This window comes from Equus przewalskii, chromosome 5 (assembly GCF_037783145.1).
Source record: "Equus przewalskii isolate Varuska chromosome 5, EquPr2, whole genome shotgun sequence".
Classification (NCBI taxonomy): domain Eukaryota; kingdom Metazoa; phylum Chordata; class Mammalia; order Perissodactyla; family Equidae; genus Equus; species Equus przewalskii.
The window spans coordinates 43,364,398-43,390,688 of NC_091835.1; the positions used below are offsets into that span (position 1 = coordinate 43,364,398).

General features: G+C 39.8%; 3 protein-coding genes across 5 annotated transcripts in view; 1 reads left to right on the plus strand and 2 right to left on the minus strand.

Annotated features, from left to right (window-relative positions):
* The window catches only part of GUCY2C (guanylate cyclase 2C), a 157,253-nt gene extending 142,586 nt beyond the window's left edge, over positions 1–14,667 (minus strand). For 2 of the 3 annotated variants that reach the window (XM_070619177.1, XM_070619175.1), the window contains exon 1: positions 14,427–14,632. The gene's annotated coding sequence lies outside the window, so the exon portion shown is untranslated. Of the gene's footprint in view, positions 1–14,426 lie in introns of all 3 variants that reach the window. The other variant, XM_070619176.1, reaches the window with a different exon arrangement.
* A 577-nt stretch (positions 14,668–15,244) lies between these two features.
* Positions 15,245–18,212, minus strand: H4C16 (H4 histone 16). The gene has a single exon (XM_070619178.1). The coding sequence runs from the start codon at positions 15,608–15,610 to the stop codon at positions 15,299–15,301; it is 312 nt and encodes a 103-aa protein (XP_070475279.1). The 5' UTR covers positions 15,611–18,212; the 3' UTR covers positions 15,245–15,298.
* A 590-nt stretch (positions 18,213–18,802) lies between these two features.
* H2AJ (H2A.J histone) lies at positions 18,803–19,680 on the plus strand. The gene has a single exon (XM_008541537.2). The coding sequence runs from the start codon at positions 19,121–19,123 to the stop codon at positions 19,508–19,510; it is 390 nt and encodes a 129-aa protein (XP_008539759.1). The 5' UTR covers positions 18,803–19,120; the 3' UTR covers positions 19,511–19,680.
* Positions 19,681–26,291: the final 6,611 nt, after the last annotated feature.

Sequence of the window (26,291 nt, forward strand, 5' to 3'; positions counted from 1 at the left end):
AGCAGAAGTAGCTATACTTAGATCAGACAAAACAAGTTATAAACTAAAAATGGTGAAAAAAAAACACCAAGAAGGTCATATAATGATAAAGTGGTCAATCCATCAAGAAGATATAACAGTTGTAAATATCTATGCAGTCAACATTGAAGCACCTAAATATATAAAGCAAAAACTTACAGAGTTAAAAGGAAAAATAAACAGCAACACAATAATAGTTGGGGACTTTAATACCCAACTCTCAAAAATGAATAGATCATCCAGATAGAGAATCAATAAGGAAACGGACGATTTGAATAACACTAAAGAGCAAATGGACCTAACAGACATATACAGAACATTCTATCTAACAACAGTAGAATATACATTTTTCTCAAGCACACATGGAACATTTTATAGGACAGACCATATATTAGGCCACTAAACAAGCCAGCAAATTCAAGAAGACTGAAATCATACCAAGCATCATCTCTGACCACAATGACATGAAACTAGAAATCAATAACAAGAAGAAAAATGGAAAATTCACACATACATAGAAATTAAACGACACTCTCCCAAACAATCAATGGATCAAAGAAGAAATTAAAGCAGAAATTTAAAAGTTTCTTAAGACAAACAAAAATGGAAACACAACAGACCAGAATTTATAGCTTTTAGCAAAAGCAGTCCTAAGAAGGAAGTTCATATCAATAAATGCCTACATTAAGAAGCAAGAAAAATCCCAAATAAACAACCTAACTGTATGCCCTAAAGAACTAGAAGAACAAACTGAGCTCAAAATTAGCAGAAGGAAGCAAATAATAAAGATTATAGCAGAAATAAATGAAACAGAGAAAGGAAAAATAGAAAAGATGAACAAGCTAAGATTTGGTTCTTTGAAGTGATAAACAAAATTGACAAAACCTTAGCTAGACTATTCAAGGAATAAAGAGAGGACCCAAATAAACAAAGTTATAAATGAAAAAGAAGACATTAAAACTGATGCCACAGAAATACAAAGGATCATAAGAGGCTACTATGAACAACTATAAGCCAACAAACTGCATAATCTAGAAGTAACGGAAAAATTCTTAGAAACATTTACAAAGATTAAATCAGGAAGAAATACAAAATCTGAATAGACTAATTACTAGTAAAGAAATTGAATCAGTAATCAAAAATCCCCCAAGAAGAAAAGCCCAGGACCAGATGGCTTCATTGGTGAATTTTACCAAACATTTAAAGAAGCAACACCGGGGGTCAGCCTGGTGGCGCAGCAGTTAAGTGCATACGTTCCGCTTTGGTGGTCCGGGGTTTGCCAGTTCAGATCCTGGGTGCAGACATGGCACCACTTGGCATGCCATGCTGTGGCAGGCGTCCCACATATAAAGTAGAGGAAGATGAGCACGGATGTTAGCTCAGGGCCAGTCTTCCTCAGCAAAAAGAGGAGGATTGGCAGCAGATGTTAGGTCAGGGCTAATCTTCCTCAAGAAAAAAAACACAGAAAAACTAGACTATTGGTGGTGAACACGATGTAGTCTATACAGAAATTGAAATATAATAACATAACCTGAAATTACACAATGTTATAAGCCAATATGACCTCAATAAAATAATTAAAAAAAATAAAGAAGTAACACCAATTCTTCGCAAACTCTTCCAAAAAATCGAAGAGAACTTATTTTATGAGGCCAGCATTATCCTGATACCAAAGCAAGATAAGGACACTACAAGAAAAGAAAACTACAGGCCAGTATCCCTAATGAATATAGAGGCAAAAATTCTCAACAAAATGCAAGAAAACTGAATTCAGCAGCACACTAAAAGGATCATTCACCATGATCAAGTGGGATTTATCTCTGGGATGCAATGATGGTTCAACATATGCAAAGCAACCAATGTGATACATCACATTAATAGAATGCAAGAAAAGAATCATATGATCATTTCAATAGATGCAGAAAAAGCATTTGACAAAATTCAATATCCATTCATTTTGAAAACACTCAATAAATTAGGCATAGAAGGAACGTATCTCATCATAATAAAGGCCATATATGACAAGCCCAAAGCTAACATCATAATCAATGGTGAAAAGTTGAAATCTTTTCTTCTAAGATCAGGACAAGACAAGGGTGCCTACTCTTACTACTCCTATTCAACATAGTACTGGAAATCCTAGCTAGAGCAATCAGGCAAGAAAAAGAAAGAAAAGGCACCAGAATTGGGAAGGAAGAAGTAAAACTGTCTCTATTTAAAGATGACATGGTTTTAAATATAGAAAATTCTAAAGATTCAACCCCAAAACTTTTAGAGCTAACCAATGAATTCAGTAAAGTTGTAGGATACAAAAATCAGTTACATTTCCATGCACTAATAATGAATTTCCTGAAAAAGAAATCAATCCCATTTACAATAGCATCAAAAACAATAAAATGTTAAAGAGTAAATTTAATCAAGGAGGTGAAAGATCTCTACTCTGAAAACTGCATGACATTGATGAAAGAAATCAAAGAAGACACAAATAAATGGAAAGGTATCCTATGTTCATGGATTGGAAGACTTAATGTTATTAAAATGTCAATACTACCAAAAGACATCTATAGAAGCAAGGCAATCCCTATCAAGATTCCAATGGCATTTTTTACAGAAATAGAAAAAACACTCCTAAAATTTATATGGAATCACAAAAGACCCTGAATAGCCAAAGAAATCCTGAGAAAGCAGAAAAGGCAGGAGGCATCACACTTCCTGACTTCAAGCTATACTACAAAGCTATAGTAACTAAAACAGTATGTTACCGGCATAAAACAGACAAATGGAACAGTGGAATAGAATTGAGAGACCAGAAATAAACCCAAGCATTTACAATCAGGTAATATATGACAAAGGAGCCAAAATACTCAATGGAGAAAAGACAGTCTCTTTAATAAATTGTGCTGGGAAAATTAAATATTCACCTGTAAAAGAAGGAAACTTGATGCCTATTTTACACCAATCACAAAAATTAACTTAAAATGAATTAAAGACAAATGTAAGAACTGAAACCATGAAACTCCTAGAAGAAAACACAGGAAGAAAGCTCCCTGACATGAGTCTTCGTAATGATCTTTTTGAAATCACACCTAAAGCATAAGCAAAAAAATAAACAAGTTAAATTATACGAAACTAAAAAGCTCTGCACAGTAAAAGAAACCATCAAAAAAGTGAAAAGACATCTTGTAGAATGGGAAAAAATATTTGCAAACCATATAACTGATAAGGGATTAATGCCCAAAATATATAAAGAACTCATACAACTCAATAGCAAAAAGCAAATAATCCATTGAAAAATGGCAAAGCACTTGAATAGACATTTTTCCAAAGAAGTAGTACAAATGGCCAACAAGTACACAAAAAGATGCTCAACATCTCTAGTCATTAGGGAAATGCAAATTAAAATCACGAGATAGCACTTCACACCTGTTAGAATGGCTATTATCAAAAAGACAAGAGATAACAAATGCTGGCAAGGATGTGGAGAAAAGGGAACCCTTGTGCACTGTTGGTGGGATTGTAAATTGGTACAGCCATTATGGAAAACAGCATGGAGCTTCCTCAAAAAGTTCAAAATAGAACTACCACATGATCCAGCAATTCCATTTCTGGGAATATATCCCAAGGAAATAAAAATACTAGTTCAAAAAGACATCTATAGCCCCACGTTCATAGCAGTATTATTTACAATAGCCAAGACATGGGAATGACCTACGTGTCCACTGACGGATGAGTGGATAAAAACGTTGTGGTGTATTTTAAATATACCACATATATATCTATGTAAGGATGTATATGTGTATAATGTATACATATATGTATATATACATACATATATATGTATATATACACACACATGTATATATATACCACATACACAGAGGAATATTATTCAGCCATGAAAAATGAGGAATTCTTACTATTTGCAACAACTTGGATGGACACTGAAGGCATTAAGCTAAGTGAAATAAGTCAGATGGAGAAAGACAAATAGTGTATGATTTCACTTATATGTGGAATCTAAAATAAAAAACCAAAAACCCACCAAACTCATAGAAAACAAGATCAGATTTGTAGTTACTAGAGGCGGGGAGGGGGAGGGAATTAGAGGAATGTGGTCAAAATGTACAAAGTTCCAGTTATAAGATAAATAAGTACTTGGGATATAATGTACAACATGATGACTATAGTTAACATTGCTGTATGATATAAAGGAACATTTTTAAGAGAATAAATCCTAAGGGTTCTCATCACAAAAATAATTATTTTTCTTTTTATTGTATCTATATGAGACGATAGATGTTAACTAACCCTATTGTAGTAATCATCTCACAATATACGTAAATCAAACCATCATAGTGTACACCTTAAACTTCTAGTGATGTACGTCAATTATTTCTTAATAAAACTGTAAAAAAGATAAATTGACATAACCAAGAACCAAAAAACGCTCAAGAATGATATGGATAAAACCATGCTTTATCATATTACAATATTCCATTATAATTTTTCTCATTTTAAGCATAATACATGTGCACCACAGAAAATTTTTAAATGTTTATATTATACATCATGTTTCATAGTCTTTGCTTTAAGATGGGACAATTTGGAGGTGTCACTCCCACTCCAGGAGGCCCTGTGGATCAGGCCAAGACTAGACTTCACCTGCCTTTGGAGGCAACTTCCTCTCCCTACCTGGCTTCCCTCATGCCCTCGGACTTCTTTCTTGAAGAGAATCCTCTGCACCTGAGTCCCTTTCTCAGGCTCTGCTTCAGGAAAAACAGTTCCCTAAGCTGAAGGATAAGTTGAGCCAGTAGATTGAAAAGAAGGGGTAATAGTGATGGAAAATAAAGGCAAAAAACTCTCAAACATATCCTGGTAAAATGACCGAACTCCAAGGATAAAAATAAAATCTCGCAAATAATAAGCAACTAGCAGAGGCCAAAGAACCAGCATAGGCCTTCTTAGCTGCACAGAGGAAGCTGCAAAACCATGGAACACTAACTAGACTTCTGATGACAAAAAAAAAAAAAAAAAAAAAGAGCTACAACCTAAGAGTCGGAAATATCATTAAGATAACATTTACCAGACAAGGTGAAGGAAAGATATCCACAGAGCCGCAAAATATCATGGACTCTGTTACCTACACACTTCATCTAAGGAAAATTCTTCAAAAAGGACTACCCAATTGAAAAATAAATCAGAGACCTCAACATCAGGGAAGATGAAGAGGAGAACAAATAATAGTGAGCAATGATCCATGCAATGTGTGTAGAATTAAGTTTGAGTAGATAATGACATAGTCACTGGGAATCTGTAAGGTAAATGCTAAATAAAGATTTTTGAAATAAAAGAGGCACCCTGCAAGAGAAATCATAATAACAGTCTAGAATTAAAGTGCTAAATGATCTCATCAAATCTGTGGAGTTGACAGCGGATATAAAGAAAGGAAACAGAAGTATTAAAAAGGCGTTAACATGAGAGTAAGGATAGAGATGGGGAGATATATTCTGAAAGTCTCTACTTTCCGAGGTGGGGGAAGCAATGAGGGGGCTGGATGTGCAAGAGCTAGTATTTTATAAAAGAGTAAAGAAATATGGTTTAATTATGCAAGTCAAGAAAGAGAATGTAACAACCAATGAAACAGAAAAACACAGTATTACTTCTAAATTAACAAAGAAGAAAGGAGAATACATATTCTACCAGTTTGGCGTCACTTTCCAGCAATTAGTAACACAGACCTGAAATAATAGGGGCTTAAACACAATAAGACTTTACTTCTCCCTCACGGAAAATGTTTGAAGGTAGACTACCCAAGGCTGATATAGTAGCCTCATGAGTTCATCACTGTCCAGGCTCCTTTAATCTTCTTGCTCCAGTATCCTTAATATTCAACTTCCATTTTCAATGCCATCTCAGAAGTACTATATGGTAATTATTACTTCTCCAATCCAAGCAGAAAAAAGGAGGAAGAGGGAAATAGAAAGGATCTGTCATCTGAGTTATCTTCCTTTTTAGGCAGGTTTCCCAGCAGCCTCATTCAACAACTTCTGCCCACATACATGGAACTCAGCCACGTGGCCACTCTTCTCAGGACGGGGGCCTTGGAAATACAATTTTTCTACTGAGTGTGTTATCATTCCCAACAAAATTTATGTTCTGATATTAAGAACAAAGGGAAGGGGCCAGCCTGGTGGCGCAGTGGTTAAGTGTGCACCTTCCGCTTTGGTGCCCGGGGTTCGCTGGTTCAGATCCCGGGTAGGGACATGGCACCACTTGGCAAGCCATGCTGTGGCAGGCATCCCACATATAAAGTAGAGGAAGATGGGCACGGATATTAGCTTAGGGCCAGTCTTCCTCAGCAAAAAAAGAGGAGGATTGGCAGCAGATGTTAGCTCAGAGCTAATCTTCCTCAAAAAAAAAAAAAAGAACAAAGGGAAGAGCTAATTATGGATGGGTCACCAGTGATGTCTGTCACAAATAGTGTCATGATAAAACCAGTAAAAATGAGAAAAAGAAACAATAATATAAACATAAACATAAAGTAAGATAGAAGGAAAGAATCATGTTTATAGTTAAACTAAATGTGTATGGACTGAATTCTCCTATTAAAAACTGAGACTGTCAGATTAAATTAAAAATATAAAATATAAGTTGCTTAGAAACATAATTATAACAAAATTATTTTATAAAAAGGTTGAATTTGGGCAGCACCTTCCTCTAGTTTCTTTATCTTATCCTTCAATGAATAAACAGAGTTTAGGGTCAATGATGATAATGAAGATGAGTAAAGAGGATGCAGAAATGTAGATATTTAATTAAAAATATAAAAGTATCTCCTTTTTATATATCTAAAAAGCTTAAGTCAATGGTTTAGCAAATTATAGGATTAATATAAACTTTATCTGTAAGATAATTTGCTTAATCAAATTTTATGTATCCTATAAAAAAGTCTACTACTGAAGCAAATATTTTGTTTTTCCATAGTTAAACCATTAGGTTAACACCATCCCATTGCTCCATAAGTGAAAGATGAGTAATTTCTAGTGGCATATAAAAGAGGCGGTAAAATCTCTAGACAATTCACATTTTTCTTTTTTTTTGAGGAGGATTAGCCCTGAGCTAACATCCGTGCCCATCTTCCTCTGCTTTATATGTGGGACACCTGCCACAGCATGGCTTGCCAAGTGGTGTGTAGGTCCACACCCGGGATCTAGACTGGCGAACCCTGGGCCGCCGAAGTGGGACATGCAAACTTAACCACTGCACCACCAGGCCGTCCCCTCAAATTACATTTTGAAAGAAAAAATATTATTATTTTCTTCATGACCAATCACGCAGCCAGCTAAGAACTTTTAAATATGAGAAAAACATGAATAAACACTTCCTTTACTTTTTCTCTCTCTGGATCACAGAACCAAATAGTCAGAACACTACAAAGTTCTAATCTAAAACATGATTATGTCTGGGAATGACTGCCTACTTGGTTTATAATAGCAACAAAGAAAACAAAATAGCATCAATTATAGTTCAAACTTTTTGTTTCTATGAATGCACATTTTTAAATATTATTAGCCAGGAAATATCCCTCTTTAGCCAAAGTACCTTCACAGGTACCAAGAAGACGTTCCCCCCAATGATAAATGAGAAACCGACTTGTACAGAGCTTTTTAAAAGGTCTCCTATAGTTGCTGTTCTATTTTACCAGTAGGAAGTTCAGCATGATTTTTCACATTGAATTAAAATGGTCACATTATTTGCTAGTAATTCCAACTTGTTCAAGAAAACTACTATTCCTTTATTAATCATTGTAGTTGTTATTCTAGACATCTGAAAAATTCTAGGACTTAAGCTGGACCAAAGAAAGGGATATCCTTTGGCTCCTTCGAGTCACAACCAATCATTCTTTCATTCAGTCATTCACAAAATGTTTATAGAGTGCTTTTTTTTTTTTTTTTAAGATTTTATTTTTTCCTTTTTCTCCCCAAAGCCCCCCAGTACATAGTTGTATATATCTCGTTGTGGATCCTTCTAGTTGTGGTATGTGGGACGCTGCCTGAGCGTGGTTTGATGAGCAGTGCCATGTCCGCGCCCAGGATTCGAACCAACGAAACACTGGGACGCCTGCAGCGGAGCGCGGGAACTTAACCACTCGGCCACGGGGCCAGCCCCTATAGAGTGCTTTTTAAAAGACTGCTCTCTTCACCTGCTACACTTCATCATCTTACACCTAAGGAATAGATATTCGATTTAACACACTCATTTCACGATGGAAAGCGAAAGGGCTGAGACCCAGCTTCCTAGCTTGTAGTTCAGTGTGTCCTACTCCACCACACTACATTTATACTCTGCTATCTTTATAAAAATTTTTCCTTTATAACAAGTCACTTTTTCTTTTGCTAATCTCCCAACCACTAGTTCTGTCCCACTCCTTGAACAACAGTATGCCTGCTTGCCCATGGCAATGAAAGACAAAATTTTTTTCCATTATGCCTTTCCCTCAAGGTTCCAACTCAGTTTATAAACACATTATGGTATCTGATTAATCTATGAAGAAAGTTTTTCACTTTTAGAGTTTCTTTCTCAATTTTTGTCTTTCATAAACTTGACCTGTTTCCCTTCTTTCTCAGAGAATTGAATTTAGGAACTATTGTAAAATTATTTCATTATATATTTAAGCAAGACTACTGCTTGGTAGAATTTAAATGCTGTTAATGATTACCTCCAGCATCCTTATCTTCCTTCTGAGTCTCCCACTAGAATTCAGGGAATTCCTTTCCAAGGGACGGTTGGCATGTTTATTTGAGGAAACTAAGTACTTTTATATTTGAAATATAAGCTAGAGCATATATACAGACAAAGGTATTTTGGTAAGGTGCATATAACCTATAGATAGTATCATATACAGTACAGTACAGTGTAACGTGAGTGACAGAGTCTTCCCACCTGTAATATGACCATGCATGTGTGTGTATCCTTCCCCTATGCACTATATAACCTTCCAATTATCTAATTATCTAATGTTTGTGAAAAATTTATTTCAAATATTGATTTTTAATTATGAAAGTATTCATAGAAAATTTAGAAAACATAGCAAAAAGGATAAAAATTAAAATAACCAGTAAGCCTCTACATACTAATAACTACTATTAACATGTTGGTAAAAAAAGATTGATTATAGTCTTTTGCTGTATCGATATTATGCTATAGGCATAGTTTTACATCCCATCTTGAAATTCTTACTTATACACATATCTGTGCTTACTTATTTGTGTTTACAAATAAAGGACTTGGAAATAAATGTTTCTGAATGTAGAATATTATGGTAATAATAGCTATGGGATTGATAACATACAATGCATAAAAAATAAGACGCTTCCAGATGAAAAAACACCCTATGGGGTGAATTTTAGTTAGGATAAGAAAAATATAATAATTAAAGTCTTTTCATCTATGATTGACTTAACCTTCGACAATAAATGAAAGTATTCCTCCATTATCCCTTAATCATATATTCACTAATTCATTGATTACTTATTGAGTGCTTATTATGTACTATATTGAGTGCTTATTATGTACTATTTCAAATCACAGGATGCTGTGATAGCAGATTTTATAAATTGCCCCACCCCAGGTGTCTGATGTATCAAATACTCTCATGTGAACTAAAGACTCAGATGATGTCCAGTGAAGTAATACTTAACTGAACAATTCTTTATTATCTTGAGAAAGTTACACATATTGGGTAGGAGAAATAAAGTCAAAACTTCACTTCAAATAATTTAAGATTATTTTTCTGATGTTATTTGTATAACATAAAATTTTTCTTACAATTTTATTTCCCCTGAATTATATAATAATAGATGTAGATATTTTATGCATTATCACAAATAACCAAAATAAAGTTGTTAAAATTTGGGGAGATAAACATTGTAATTAGATCATCGGTGTATTAAGGATTGCAGGTGCCTAACACCACCTGAGATAAGGTTAAAAAAGGAGTTAACTAATTGGAATTCAAGTTAATTAATACCCCAGGGACCAAAAAAAAATTGAGTCAAAAAAGAGTTATTCACATTGATAAAAGGTACAACCTATAAAGAAGGTATGACAGTCATGAAGTTTAAATACCAAATCACACACAAGCAAATTATATAAAATAAATGCTATTTAAAATATGAGGATAAACTGAGAGAAACAAAAATATAGCAGGAAACAACACGACACTATTAGATACAATATACACAGAGTAGATAAAAACAGTGATAGGGTTTTTATTTTCAAAATATAATTAACAATATTGAACAGCTATAAATTGAATGTCCTATTTTAAAACATTATACTATGCCTCCTTGGCCAGCATCCATGATATTTTCAAAAAATGATAACAAAACTTCAATAATTTCCAAAAAGAAGAAATTGCAGAGGTCTCATTCCCTAGCCCAAATTTATAACTAAAAATTAATTTTGATAACTAAAACAGGAAAACATTCCAACTCTCTAAATTTTTAACCTCTTTAATAATTGGGTTAAGATGAGATGAAATAATAATAAAATTATGGATGACTTAGGAAATAACACAATGCACTACAATATTTCAAAAGTTTGAGATGCAACCAAAGCTGTAATAGAAATAAATTCAGAGTCATAGATTATACTGTTATTTTGAAAATAAAGAATCTAAAATGAAATGGGGATAACAGGTTTTGGAGAAATGGTAAAAAATCCTACCAAGGAAATTACAGGGTAAGAAACAATAAGAATAAAAATTATTAAAAGATTTTAAAAGGATAAACTGAGTAATTTTTTCTTTGAAGAAACTAATTTATAAACAGATTTCTGAAAAATATAATCAGAAGAAAAGATAACACAAAATTAGAAATGAGAAAGGTGAATTTTTTAACATTAGAAAATATGATGTGTATAAGTTTTTTCTAATTTTTAAAATAAAATATATGGCTTTAAAGGAAAATATAACTTATCGAATTTAACTCAAAAAAAAGTAGGACGTCTAAATAGAAAAAAATAAAGGTGGTGAAAGAATCTGAAAATGTAACCAAAACATTACCTCCAGGGCAGGACTTCAAGGCAAATGGCTTACTAATAAATTTAAGGAGCAGATCATTGTTATGGTATATCATCTTTTCAGAGAATAGAAACATACGGAAAACAACTCTATTTTAGTAAGATATGTTACCATATTATCAAATAAGTGAATAGATAATTTTCTCAGAACATTAATAAGTGCCTATGTGTATTCAAAATTATAGGTCAGAGGTTCAAGGAGTACAGATATGAATCAGATTCTTGCTTGCAAGTTCACAGACTAGTCGGGGAAGACATATAACATCAAATGTTATAGTTGGTGAAACCCACTTTGAGCAGTTTGGCAAACCACACAATCTGAATGAAACTTCTAGCTCAAAGCCTGTATTTCTATGGTCACAAGAAAATAAGGAAAATCCCCAAAGAGCAAAAAATTAAAAATAAAACAGCAGTGAAATAACAACTGAAGGTGATGGGAAAGCAAGCGTCAAATCTAGGGCTGCAATGGAGAATAAGGCTTGGATCTCCTCTAAGGATACAAAGAAGGAGAATGTGAGACTCTTCCATCAAGATGGGACACGGGAAAGGGGCTAAAATCACAAATTGATAGAAGCATCTGGCCCAAAGGAGAAGCAAATGCTAATTTTCTCTGGAGGGCAGTGTGCTCAGTTAGCTCCTCAGCACTCTGCATATGATCGTCAACCATATATTAGTTCAGAATAAACATCTGCCAAACACATGAAGACACAAGTCTTCACGCATGTCAGTAGAAAAACAAAACACTCAATATAGACCACCATAAACTCAAATTGCATTTATGAGTTCATTCTGACTGCCAAATTATATTTCACCACAATTTATTCATCCACTTTCCTGTCAATGTTCATATGGTTTCTTTGTTTTTGCTACTGTGAACAGTTCTATCAAGAACTTTGGTGAACACGTGTCCTGGTACATACATGCTATAATTTCCCTTAGGTAACTATCCAGGAGTGGAATTGCTGGCTCAGCATATATGTGAACCTATCTTCAATTTTACAAGATAATGACGACTTTAAAATTTTTACCAAACTAGTGAGTGCAAAATTGCATTTCATTGTGGTCCTGATTTGCAATTCCCTGATGACTAACCAAGCTGAACACCTCTTCCTATGTTTATTGGCCATGTTTTCCCACTGTCTTTTGCTCATTTTTCTATTGGCTTGTTTGGACTTGATTTCAATTTTTATCCAACTGTTTACCTAGTCCATTGCATTATTCCTGGGCAACTGGACAAATTAAATATCCAACATTAGGAGGCTCCCCAAATACATCCTGCCTGGAAACTACTCTGGCATTTGGTCATGCTGTTTGTTCCCCAAGCTTAGTGTGGCCTTCCCCTTCTCCAAAGGGCCTTTGGCTCAGAGCAAATGTCGCCTGATCTTTGAAGACCCCCTAAGCCTTACACTATTTGTTCTTCTGTACACCAATACCATTTCATTCATACCACTCTATTAGAGCAAACCACACGAGTATAAGTACACGGATGTCTTTCCCTTCCCTCTTCACTTGGAAAATAGAAACTTCTTGATGGCAGGAACTACGCTAATTTTCTCTGATTCTTGAAAAGTTAACAGTTCTTGGAACAAAAGAGGCATTAAATGTTCAAAATTCAGAAGAGATGACTTTGCTACAAGGTCTAATTTCAATAGCATTCTGTTCACATTGTAAGGAAGGCATTACGGAGAAGCTTTACATTAAGTTCTGTATTTAACAAACATTTGTAGTAAGGCATTTTATTAGCCAACTTTAGAAAATCTGTCAGTTCTAATTTCAGATATTCTGTTGTGTTCTCCAATCACGTGACCCAGTTGTGGTTTGGAAAATACGATTACTTCAGGACTGGGTACTACCATGGGACTCATACACATGAAAACAAAGATTTTTGTGCTCAAATAATTTGGTTATATTTCATAAATTATATAAAACATGAACAAAAAAATAGCCATGCTATTAAAGGAAAATATAAGTTCTATTGGACAGGTAGAAAGAATTGGGGCCACTATCAAAAACACAAACAAAAATTAAACTTCCAAGGAATAGATATTTTGAACTGTCAAGCAAGTACTTATTTCCATGCTCCACTGGGCTCCTAACCTTCACCTCCAACAATTTGATTCATGCTAACTTGGGGATTGAAAGGGTGCATCATCCATCCACTCAAATTCACTCATTCACTAAATATAAAGGCACAGAAGTGTGCCACACAATGCCATTTCTTTTAAGTAACTCAGTTTTTCATTCACATTAAAGAAAGTTGAGCTTCCGGGACTCACTGCCCTAGAAATTTCATTTCACACCAGCATCACGGATACTACTGTCTTTATGGAGTAGGAGAAGGTACTGCCTCCATGGCAGAAGCAGTGGTACATAAGGGTTAAGGTCAAAGGGTGCGGGATCCAACGGGGCTGGGTTCAAACGCCGGCTCCAGTTCTTACACCCCAGCATAAGCTTTCTCATCTGTCAAACGGTATTAATAACAAATACTTCATAAATTTCCTGGACAATCAAATGCAATAATAGAACACAAAGTGCCAGCCACTCAAGAGATGGCATAACGCCAGCCTCCGCTAAGGGAATACAATAAATGTTTCCCTGGCCAGAGTATATTTCAGACATAAATCGCTTAAAATGAGACATATCTGCCTATCAAGGCTGGGAAGTTTCCCCAGAGCCGCTCCAGGCAACCACCTCCAGGAAGCTAAGTGACTTCACGATATTGAGACAAGCCAGAGCTGGGGGAGATTAGCTAAGATGCATGGAATCGCACTGTATTTTGGGGTCCTAAGCCCTTTCCCCATTTCCCTCACATAAACAAGTTATGAGTGCCAGAGCCAGGAATAGAGCGAGGCCATCATACTGACTTGGGGTCCCGCCTCGCCTCCCTGGCGGCCCCTGCTGGCCTGCACGTAGGTAGGTCTCCCCATCTCCAGGCCCTACAGTCGCCTGGAGGCTCCCTCCAACAGGCTGCCCCAGGGCCGCACGTTGCTCGAGGTCTCCTGGCCGAACGACAGGATCACTGGGTAGGACTCCGCTACCACCCAGCTCTCGCCCATACCATTTTCACCGAGCTTATTAGAACCCAACCCACCGCCCATCTCCCTTCCAGAGCCCCGGCGGCTCTGAAAAGACCTTTACTCTGCAGCCAGGGCTCCTCTCCCGGCTGCGACCGGGTCACAAGACACTCTTTCCCGAGCAGCAGCAGCGCCAGGATGTTGAGCAGGCCGCTGTCCTGCGTCCCTGGCCGCTCTGCTGGCCACCTCTTGGATTCCCACGGTCAAGGGTTCGAGCACCGCCGCCGGTTTCTCCGGGGTGCGGACGCTCACCTGCTCCGCGCAGCCAACTTTGTGCAGCCGACTCATGGGCCGCACGGGGTCCGCGAGCTTCGGCCTGGTCTTGGCCTTGGCCCGCACTTCACCACCCTACAGTCAGCGTCTGAGCTCGGGGGCCTTACTCAAACCGTCCGCGAAGAAATCACCTATCCACGCCCGGCAGGACACCAGCGCGCCACCCTCGGACGGCATTTCGCACTGACTCGCCGGCAGCGGCGCTTCCCTATTGGGCGCTGGGACAGGCCCAGCCCCGCGCTCTCAGAGGCCGGCCCGGCTGCGGCGCTCCGACGCGGCGCCCTCCTGTCCAATCGGAAGCGGGAATGCCGCTCCCCTGATTTACATAGAAGCCACTACATATAGCTTCAGGGACAGAGGCCTTAGTTGCTTAGAAGCCGTCCACTGCTCATGAGAAATGGGTTTCCTAACGTAGATGCTGTCTTCTCCCAAGCGGAATCCAAAAGCAAGCCAGGAGGCAGGCGTCTGCTTCTATGTAGAGAGAAGTCACTGTTGCCCTGCGCCCCTCTTCCCAAGCTGCGTCCCGAGCGCGTGGTGTTGAGTCCCCCCACAGCTCCACTGTCCACACCTCCCCTCCTCCCAAGCCTAAAGCCTCTAAACCGGAGACAGCGGCCGGAGCAGATGCTTCGAACCGTTTCTTACTAACGGCGTTCAGAGCGCTTCGTCCAAGGCGCGTATTTGCACTTAAAGCCAACATTTATATGGTAATGGCGTTCAGAGCGCCTCATCTAAGGCGCGTATCTGCACTTGAAGTCGGTATTTACACGGTAAGTAGTGTCTGCTCTTTTCTTGACGTCTTGGGGGCCCTAAAAAGGGCCTTTTGAAACCTGGAGAAAAGCCGCAGGACGAGCTCAGCCACCAAAGCCGTAGAGGGTGCGGCCCTGGCGTTTCAACGCATACACCACATCCATGGCCGTCACCGTTTTGCGCTTGGCGTGCTCCGTGTAGGTCACGGCGTCGCGGATCACGTTCTCCAGAAACACTTTCAGCACTCCGCGGGTCTCCTCGTAGATGAGCCCAGAAATGCGCTTGACACCACCGCGGCGGGCCAGACGGCGGATGGCTGGCTTCGTGATGCCCTGGATGTTGTCCCGTAAAACCTTACGGTGGCGCTTGGCGCCTCCTTTTCCCAGCCCTTTGCCACCTTTACCTCGCCCAGACATCGTATCAAGAACTGTGCTTCAAGACCGAAAAGCAGTCGGTAATGAGGAGCTTTAGCCCAGGGTTTATATTCTCTGGTGGCGGACCTGTTTGAAAACCTCAAGAAAGTGGGCGGAGCTCTAGGCCCCAGGAGCCGTTTTTCCTCGTCACAATAGTGAGTCTAGCAAGCAGTAAACAAAACAAGACTGATTTCTTTCTTGGGGGGGGGAAAACCTTTTTAGTTATTTTTCCATAAAATTGAGGACTCAATAGAATTTCTCTTGCGTTTTGTCAGCGCTTCAGTAAAAGTCGGCCAGATCCTATGCGCGCTCGGTTTCTCTCCCTTGTCCCCGCCGGCCCCCTCGTCTCTCCCTCACGCGCTCGTGAATTCTAATTATTTTTCAAACGGAATGCTTACTTTTATAATATTATTCTCAGACTAATGTGACAATCAGTAGGAACCAGGAACGCATTGCATCTTGTTAGATTTGAAGGCAATTGCTTTATAGCTTTCGTTTGTGGATTTTTTTCAGTCACAAGTAGGGGGAGAGGAAAATTTTTAATGGTGCTTTTTTCTCTTTTGTGGCCCCCACAGATAATTAAAATTCTTTCAAAAGTCTAATCTTCCTCCCCTCCTTCCCTCAAGACTTTTCCTTTCAGTTTCTGCGCAATTTGCAGATTTTCCTGCCTCCTCCGCCCCAGCCCCACGCCCGCGCGTATTTGCTTTTCAACCAAGTAAGTGGTTTTCTGTGGTTACTTAGCTGAAATATTGTAGATTTATTTCATTCAAATCTGAGGTTCTCCCATCTTGCACTTAAACATTCAGAGTTCTTATAAAATAATGGGTGCCACGATCATAGCTCTAAAGAGTCATTTCTAGTGCAAATCTTCAATCAGCAAGCTCAATCCGTTGAAGAGAGTCCCTGAATAAAAATAAAACTTTCTGTAGTGTCACCGCTCTAGGGGACAGGACTCCAGACGTTTTACTGCGATAAAAGGCCCCCATATTTAGAGGATGATTCATAACTCGTTGCCAGGCACTTAACATCTGGAGAAAGGAATATTTTAATAAACTGTGTTCCCTATCCCTTGTCTTAAAGAATACACTTTTCCAGCAGGAAAGCTTTATAGTAAATATTAGGTATCTAAACGCTTATAATTTACCCATTTCCATAACACAAAAAGTACTTTTTTTTGGTTAAAGATGAATTAACCTGGGATCACTGTATGGCTAGAAAAAAATCCTAGATACTCAAATTGTACTATATGATTTTAATCCGTCACTCACAGGGAAGAAGAAAAGTCTATCAGATCTTGAAGAGATCAGGATTCTTATAATGGTAAAACAGGTTGATTTGTTTATATTTACTAAGACTAAAAAGTCAAGGTTAGAACATTTTCAAGTTAGAAATCTCTCTTGCTTCTAAGAATAAAAGGATAGCATCCAAAATAATAATTATTAAAAATTTCCCACCATAGGGGCCAGCCTGGTGGCACAGTGGTTAAGTTCGCACATTACCCTTCAGTGGCCTGGGGTTCACTGGTTCCGATCCCGGTTGTGGACCTGCAAACAGATTGTCCGGGCAAGCTGTGGCAGGTGTCTCCCACATATAAAGTAGAGGAAGATGAGCACCAGTGTTCGCTCAGGGCCAGTCTTCCTCAGCAAAGAAGAAGAGGATTGGTAGCAGACGTTAGCTCAGGGCTAATCTTCCTCATAAAAAAGGGGGGGGGGGAATTTCCCACAATGTAGGGCAGAATTTATGCTAAATTGAGAGAACTCATTCCAGGTCAACAACTTGCTACTAAGTGCATCATTCATTCAATTTCTCTAACAATTACTGGATGCTTACTAACATATTTAATCTTCAAAGTAACACTTTGGGACAGGTACGCGGGTTCAATAAGTTCTGGAAGGCCAGCTGGTAAGTGGTACAGCCAGGATTTGGACTGAGGCAGTCTGGCTCCAGGATGACCACCTTCGTCGTGACAATATACTGTTTCTCAGCTCCAGAGACATTTAGTGAGTCCCTACTACAAGTACTTTAATCATTGTTCTAGACAATAAAGACATATACATAAATAGTTGAAAACGTTATTTCAATGAAATCTTTACTAGGGTAGTGAAAGGGTAAATTTGTTTTAAGTGGATATTATAATCCGTATAAAATACTGCTTATTTTAATATGTGTTTACTCTTACATCACATACTAGTGTAATTGTATAATTGTGGAAAATGTTGAGGTAAATGAAATTACCTCAATAAATTAGTAGAAAGTAATTTCTAATTCCAAATAAAAAAAAACCACCCTTATTTTGTTCTGAATGCTATGGCTCCGCAATCTGGGTTTATAAGGGTAGCTGCTGCCGGTCTTCCTTTAGTCTTTTCGTGATCTCTTAGCGCCGCAGAGGGCTGGAAAAGGAGAGCGCCGAGCTCCATGGGAATGTCTTACGAGACCTTATTTACCTCTAGTCTCATCTACAAGGAGACTCTCAGAGTCTTCGTGGAGAACGTGATGCGCGGCCCCAGGACCAATAAGGGGCACGGCAAGGCCAGCAGCCTCAGCAGCCTCGGCACGGAGCTGCGCCTGTGGCTTCTCATGGGCATCCAGACGCTCTCTTCAGGCTCTTATCCTGAAAGGCAAGAGATGTTCAGTTTTGGCTGAGGGAGCGTGTTCCTGTCGTCTGTGAAGACAGTAGTCACGTCTAGTCTAGCACTCTAGTTTCGCAGCCATTCGAAGCGAAGATCGGCAGCGTGTGAGAGGCAGAGCTGTGCGGGGAGTCCAGTGTCATCTAGTGTGATTAAGAAAGTTCTGATGGCCAACTCCGTCCGAAGCCTCTTTTGGAGTCAGCTCCCCACACTGCAGGGTATTAGCAGGCGCCCCTGGGTTTGCATGAGGCAAGGTGTTATTTAAAGGAACAGGCAACGTACCCTGCACTGGGCAGGCAGAATTCGGTAGAGAGGTTGTGATTTCGCTTGAGGAGCCGTGTTGCCCAAAAGCACGGGCTCTGAAGTCAGTTAACTACCTGGCTAGGATGCTGTCGGGCACACCCCACGACCTCCATTGCTAGAGGCATTTCTCGCTTGAGCGCTTCGTAGTATAGACGGAATAGCTCTTCTTCCGGATTTTTGTTTCTAACCATGCTTCCTTACTTCTGTAGACTTTCTTTTCCCGGGAGTGTGCGTGGACGTTGAAATCTCAAGATCCAATAAATTCAACGTAGCCACCAAACGCGTAACAGTCGGGTCTGAGTATTCATAAGAGCGGTTATGTAAATGAGGACTAGGAGTCTGCTCTTTTAATTGGATAGAGCTGGAGAAGGCGGTCCCTCTGCCCGCGCGCTCTTTGGTCGCGGAGCCTGCCTGTCATTGGTCGTCGGAGCCGAGGATGTTGCGGCGCCCAATGGGAGGGCGCTGCCTAGTATCAGCAAAGTGTTGGTAGAGGCGGTTCGGGTGTGGTACGTTGCACTCCCATTCTCCAACCCGGATTGCCGGGGTACTTCTTCGTTGCTGGAGTTTTGGGCGAGAGGCGAACATGTCTGGTCGCGGAAAGCAGGGCGGCAAAGTGCGGGCAAAGGCCAAGTCACGGTCCTCCCGCGCGGGCCTGCAGTTCCCAGTGGGCCGAGTGCACAGACTGCTGCGCAAAGGTAATTACGCGGAGCGAGTAGGCGCTGGGGCGCCGGTGTACCTGGCAGCGGTGTTGGAGTACCTGACGGCGGAGATCCTGGAGTTGGCTGGCAACGCCGCTCGTGACAACAAGAAGACCAGGATAATCCCTCGCCACCTGCAACTCGCCATCCGCAACGACGAGGAGCTAAACAAGCTGCTGGGGAAAGTGACCATCGCTCAGGGCGGCGTCCTGCCCAACATCCAGGCCGTGCTGCTGCCCAAGAAGACGGAGAGTCAGAAGGCGAAGAGCAAGTGACCCTGACGCCGCCACGGGGGAGCGGGCTTCCCCAGCAAGGGCTCTTTTCATAGCTGCCCCGGAATGTTTTTGAATATGCTCCATGTCATCGAGGGCCGGCTAGATCTAGTGGGGAGGTGGGCGGCGAGGAGCCCGCCGGGGTCGGGAGCCAATAAAGTCGGTGAAAATCGTGTGGTTGAGACAGCTATCTAGTCGCGGGGACCTGCTGGATGAACCCTGGGCGGGGGGAGGGGCGACCGAGAGACCTCTGGAGCAGGTACTGGTGTGTTGGCTTGAGCCACTTTCTAGACTGCTTTGGTCCGTACTCTCGAGCTGTTATGGGCGGATGAGGGAGACCAGGGGGGACCCACTGGTCTGGAAGTGGACAGAGTTAGGAGCCCTCCCTGCTCGCCTCTTAAGGCAAAGGAGAGGCAAAGTAGGTGCGGGGGTGGCAGGGGGAATTATTTTTACGGCCCCTTCTCAGGGCCTTTGCTCTCCTGCCTTGGCTGGGCAGTTCAGGACCCAGTTCTAGGAAAGCGATGGTGGGGGCGAGTTGGTCTCGGGCAAGGAGTTGTCTCTCCGGCCATACTTTTCAAAAGATGGAGTAACTTTCCGTCTCGGAAGAATGGCTCTGCTGACTCAGTGTCAACTTAACAGATTTTTCTTAGCCTGATAGTTGTTGTCTTTTCATGTTTGGGGTATCGGGTATTTTTATATATACACTTCTGTTCACATTTCTTTAAAATGAAGGAGACATCCAGTAATATGTGGAATACAGAAGCATGAGTCATGAGGATGGAAATTTGTTCCCCTGACACTTATGTTGCATAACAGTGCAGTGTCTTTAGTCATGAGTTACTTACGATTACAGCTTTTAAAATGCTTTTCTCAAGTTTCTAGCTTCGTAGTGGTCTTGTTTCCATCATATTATGGAAATGTAATTGGTTTAATGGTGCTTTATAACAACAAATAACCTGTTTGACGTCCCTTATATTCTCCCACTGGCCTGAAGTAATGACCACATTCCAACAATGCCTTTAGGGGTTGCATTGCTTAATGGCACAGCAATGCTTTAATAAATATGTGAGATGTGGGAACAGATAAGGACAAATGATTTAAGTGCAGGGAGAAACACGTTTCAGATCATGAATCCGAATTTAAAAGTTACACACCAGCAGTCTATTCTGCCCTTGGTTGACTCTTCCATTTCACCCTTTTTTGCAAACTTCATCTTGGCCCACAAGGCCCGCAGAAAATTCCCGGTTTAGATTTCACATCTGTGGATTCATCTTTCCTGTGAGTCGGAGTTGAAGTCTTCCTGAAAAGGAAAATATGGTATGTCTTCATCCTTAGTGGTGGTTGGCCCATTTTCCCACATGGACTTTATTTCTTCCTCAGTATTTATTGAGTGTCACTATATGCCATGCCCAGCACTAGGTGATGGGAGTAAAGCTGTGAATGAGGCCAACTAGAGTTCTGCTCTCTTGGAGCTCACTTTTCTTCCTTGGTAACTGAAGACAGGACAATGGACAAATGAATAAGTTAATATCAGAGAAAGGTTCTCCTTTGACTTCTGTTAGTACTTCAGTCTCTCTGCGGCCAATGGAATAAATGCTGGGATTACTTTTCCCATGTGGTCACTTTTGAGGTGTACAAAGGTCAGGCCATACACACCTCTGAAGAGGCACACCTCCTAATTCCCGAGGAGAACAGACCCCACGGGTACCGTGGGCCGCTGCCAGGGTGTCCAGCAATTTATTCCACTCCTAACCTTCCATCCAGAAGGCCTCCTCATTTGTGAAATAATCGTAATACCTATTCTGAGGACCGAGATTGTTCATTTCCTACACGTTTTAGCTATATATTAGGCACTCAATAAATTCTGAAAGAAGTACCATTTCCTACAGGATTTGGGCTTACTCTTATAGCTTAAGGTATAGGTAACTGTAACTAATAGGATTTTTTTTGGATTGTTTTTAATGCCCAATTGTTAGGATACTTCTCAGTGTTACCACTTTGGGGGCATAGTGGGCAGTGGAGCAAAAAAAAAACGTATATATCAAGTTTTGGTTTTGACATTTAAGTCTTCATTTTCTAAAAGATTTGAGGCATCTGAAAGCTTATTACCAAAATGGTGAAGAAATAAGGACAAGGGCCACCAAGACATTTATTAAGAAAGAATCAATCTTTTCTTTCCCTCTGAAGATTTACAGGAGTCTGTCTGTCTAACCCTGTTACCTGAAGGGCAAGACAGGCAAGAGGCAAAGTACCCATCCCCATCCCGCCTCCATAGCCACTGCCCCCATTCTTAGGTTCCCCTCAAATACTTCCCCCGCCCTGAGGTTCCATCAGTCCTGCACCATTTTTTTTGACGGTTTTTTTAACCGGAATAATTTATTGGCATAATAAAAATGCATACCTCCTGCAAAATCAATTCAGCCTGTGATCCTTGATGAACAAGTAGTTCTTGCCAACATATGATTGTTGGTTTAAAAGGCCAATATTTCTTCAAGCACAAGACCATACGGAAGAAGACTTAGGACAAAAACTGGTGGGACCTGAATTCTGATTTTTTTATAGATTTATAATCCATAGTTGTATTTATAGACACACGTCTTTCCTGCAGAGATAAGCCATTCAGTGTGGCAGGCTGTGACTTGGCCAGGATTCGTTTGTTCTTTGTTTTTCCTGCAGGGCCAGTCTTGCCTTTGTGTCTCTGAGAACTGGTCTGTTGAGTTTTGTCTGCTTGGCATCAAAAGGTTTAGTCTGGCCCTGTAATTGGTGATGACTGGCATACTACATGCAAACTCCTTACAATTCCCCTCTAATGGTTGAAAGGTCATATACCGTGGTTTGAAGAACTCAGGTTCTCAGGACTAAGACCTAGGTTCGAACCCACTCTGCTCCTTACTAGTTGGGTGATTTTGGAAATGTTAATCTCTTTAAACTTCAGTTTTATCCATTAAGTGCGCATAATAATAGAGTTTACATCAGTGGATTTTGTAGAGGATTCAATGAGATAATGTGAATGAGGGCACTGAGTTTCCCTTATAGAAATGTGTGCAGTGAATAGTAACTATTCATATTTCTATGTGAAACTGACTTTGGAGCAAGCAGCAGTAGTTATGGGACCTATTGAAATAGGGAAACATGGCAATCTATCAATCCTGTGACTTTTCTGATAGCAAACCATAAAAACAAGTTTTGTGACTCTTTATTAGTTCCAGGACATAGACAACTCAGTCAGTAAGAGAAAAGAGTAATAAATGGTTAAAGCTTGTGAACTTTCATTTGCATTTTCCCCCCAGAACAATCTAGTTTGGAATTAATGGCTTGTTAAGTGTATCCACGTGGATTAAAAATGGAACCTGTTGGTTCAACAGCTTATTGAGCTTATATTATGTATTACACCTATGATTGATAACCAGCTGTCAAAAAATGATTATAATACAATAAAAAAGATGATTATAATCTAGCAGCCTACAAGGAAAGAAAGGGAGATTCCCAGGGTGTTACAGTAACAGGGAATAGAGGCTCCTGTGTCCGTCAGCCTAGTGGGGAGAGTGGCACCTGAGACAGGTCTAGGTTTAAGAGCTAGCCTGACAGGACAGGGTGCTCTGGGCAGAGAGGCAGCATGCACAAAGGCACGGGGGTCAAGAGACAATACCTGCATCTGGATATGAGTGAATCTAGGGGAAAAGTTCTGGCCTGGAGATAAGAAATTGGGAGTCATGACTAAAAATGGTCAGAGTAGCTAAAATCATCCAGAGGGAATATATGTATAGATAGATGAATAAGTGAACGTATAGAAAACAGCCACAGCCAACAGGGTATGTGGGGACCTATGAGATCTAACTGACTGGCAGAGGAAGAGGAGTCAGTAGATGAGAGGACATGGCCTGAAGGGCTCCAGGAGAGAGTGTCAAAGGACTGACATTTTTCACGTATGATCACTGCACTCCTTGACACCTGCTAATTTGTTTATACTTTGCCGTATACCTAGAAAACGTTCTTTGAAAGTTATCACATTTTCTCCCACACAGGAAATGCTGACAAGCTGGCTCACTTTACTAATGGCGTTGGAATGGATATGCATTTTTACCCTTTATAGTTTCACGTTGCATGTGCAGAAAGTCAGGGTGTATGTGGTCATAGCAAAAACACTTTTTTAAAAAGCTGAGAAGAGTATTGATAAAGAACTCTTTAAAAATGTATCCTTTATTATCATTTCATTTAGTTGAATACAGTTTTCCACGTTTTAATTTTAATTAAAGTTTTAATTTAAATTTAAATTTTAAAGACGTTATAGAAACAGCGGCAACAATGTAGATTATTTAATTTAATAATTTGTTTTCTTAAAGAAAGATATATGGCTTATAAGTATCATTTGTAGAAAGTTATAGTTTTTATTGAGGTATAATTGACATATAAGATTATATTAGTTTCAGGCATACGACATAATGATTCGGTATTTGTATATATTGCAAAATGATCACCACAATAAGTCTAGTTGACATCCATCACCATATACAGTTATAAAATTTTTTTCCTTGTGATGAGAGCTTGTAAGATTTACTCTATTAGCAACTTTCAAATATACAGTACAGTATTATTAAGTATAATCACCACCATAACTATAGCTAATAATGATAGTGGTGTACATTATATCCTCATGACCTGTTTATTTTATAACTGGAAGTTTGTACCTTTTGACCCCCTTTACGCAATTTGCCCACCCCTCACCCTCCACTTCTGGCAACCACCAATCTATTTTCTGTATCGGTGATCTTGGTGTTTTGGTTTTTGGTTTTTTTTGATTCCACATAGAAGTGAGATCGTATGGTATTTGTCTTTTTCTGTCTGACTTATTTCATTTAGCATAATGCCCTCAAGGTCCATCCATGCTGTCACAAATGGCAAGATTTCTTTCTTTTTTATGGCTGAAGAATATTCCATTGTATATGTATGCCACTGTTTCTTTATCCATTCATCTATTGATAGACACTTAAGTTGTTTCCATATCCTGGCTATTGTAAATAGTGCTGCAATGCACATGGGGGTGCATCTGTCTGTTCGAGTTAGTGTAATGTAAGTATTTTAGTGTAATGTAGGTATTCTCATATTTAAAACATGAGAAATTTGACCTCGACAAGCCAAACCTTTTTTAATCAGTTGATGTTTAGTTTCCCAGGAGAAGGAAATGGAGAATAAGAGGAACAGAAAAAGAAAAAAGGAAACCAGCTGCTCCAGGCAGATATAAAATTAGAACTGTAAAACTTTATTTTGTTTTCTCTACAAGGAGAGGAAAGTAAGTTTAGGTGTTGAAAAACAGATTTTAACATACGCGTAGACAGAAGAGAATGATGGCGCATTTGGATAGTAACTTGGGTCCTTGATGAGTTTATCAAGTCATGTAGTTAAAAAGCCAGCACTGGGGCTGGCTCCATGGCCGAGTGGTTAAGTTCGTGCGCTCCACTGCGGCGGCCCAAGGTTCGGATCCTGGGTGTGGACATGGCACCGCTTGTCAGGCCACGTTGAGGCAGCGTCCCACATCCCACAACTAGAAGGACCTGCAACTAAGATATACAACTGTGTACAGGGCGGGGTTTGGGGAGATAAAGCAGGAAAAAAAAAAGAGATTGGCAACAATTGTTAGCCCAGGTGCCAATCTTTAAAAAAAAAAACCAGCACTGTTAAGTCCAAATTATGGAAATGAAGGAGGGGGGTTAAGCCCCAAGTTAAACAAAATTATCTTTCTTTCACACAAGCCAGGCAAGCAATCTGATCATGAGGGTTTATTTTCTTTCTGTTTTAAAGTACTTCTCCAGTGAACGTGTTCATGTTGAAAGCCCAAGTGGCCACTACAATTTTAAAATATCCCTGATGAAATTGTGCCTGTTAGAGAAGTAGGTGTACAAATCACCCTTAAAATGAGAAAATATGAAGGGAGCAGGTGTTTGGCCGGAAGAGGTCCAGTTTTAGGTTGTGACGACTAGGAGAAAATACAATGGTTTGTAAAGATGGGCAATTTCTAAGCTCCAGAATTTGGCTAATGGCCCACTGATCACGGGTCTAGACAGACAAAATAAAATGGACCAGTTTTCAGGGACACAAAGACAAGAGTGAGCAAGAAGTCGTTATCAGATTTAGACATGGTGAGCTGAAGCAAAGGGTCCTCAGCTCACTGTTATGAGAAGACCTTCTGAACTCAGCCCTCTGGGGTTAGCTTGAAAACAGACTTGTCAGACCCATGTCCACCCTCTCCATATTGACTTTGCCTCTTATAGACAACATTAAATATCAAGGAAGGTAGCAAACAACGAAAGCAGGGAGTAGAAGAGTAAAAACATTTTTACCAAGGAATACTAATCTGATCAGGCAATCAAAAAAATTCCAAGAAATCTTATTCCTAGGGAAACAAAATAAACTCAATACTGAAGTGCTTCAACAAAATATAGGAAATCAATTCAGCATGAACGTAGCTCCTAGTCCTGAGCAGGTGGGACCTCACACAGAGAGAATCTCAAGGGATCTCAGCTGTGCCATAGGTGAATAGCTAAATCTGTATTTTTGTCTATGCCCTTCAGCCAAAGACCACCAGGAACACCTGTAGTTGAACAAGTTTGGTTTATTGCTTTTTGCAGCAAGAGAGAACATGCAAAGTGGGGAGAGGTGGGGGATCTCACTAAGAGGATGTAAGGAAGGATTTATTATAGGTTTTGGGTTTGTGTTCATTGGTTTGCGGGCTTTGCCCAAGATTGCGTGCTGTTGGGAGTAGAGGTAAGCCTGTAATTTGGTAGCT

What these genes read in the sequence shown, in the direction of transcription:
- H4C16 (XM_070619178.1), bottom strand. Translation starts at nt 15,610, where the DNA reads ATGTCTGGGCGAGGTAAAGGTGGCAAAGGGCTGGGAAAAGGAGGCGCC.
- H2AJ (XM_008541537.2), top strand. Translation starts at nt 19,121, where the DNA reads ATGTCTGGTCGCGGAAAGCAGGGCGGCAAAGTGCGGGCAAAGGCCAAG.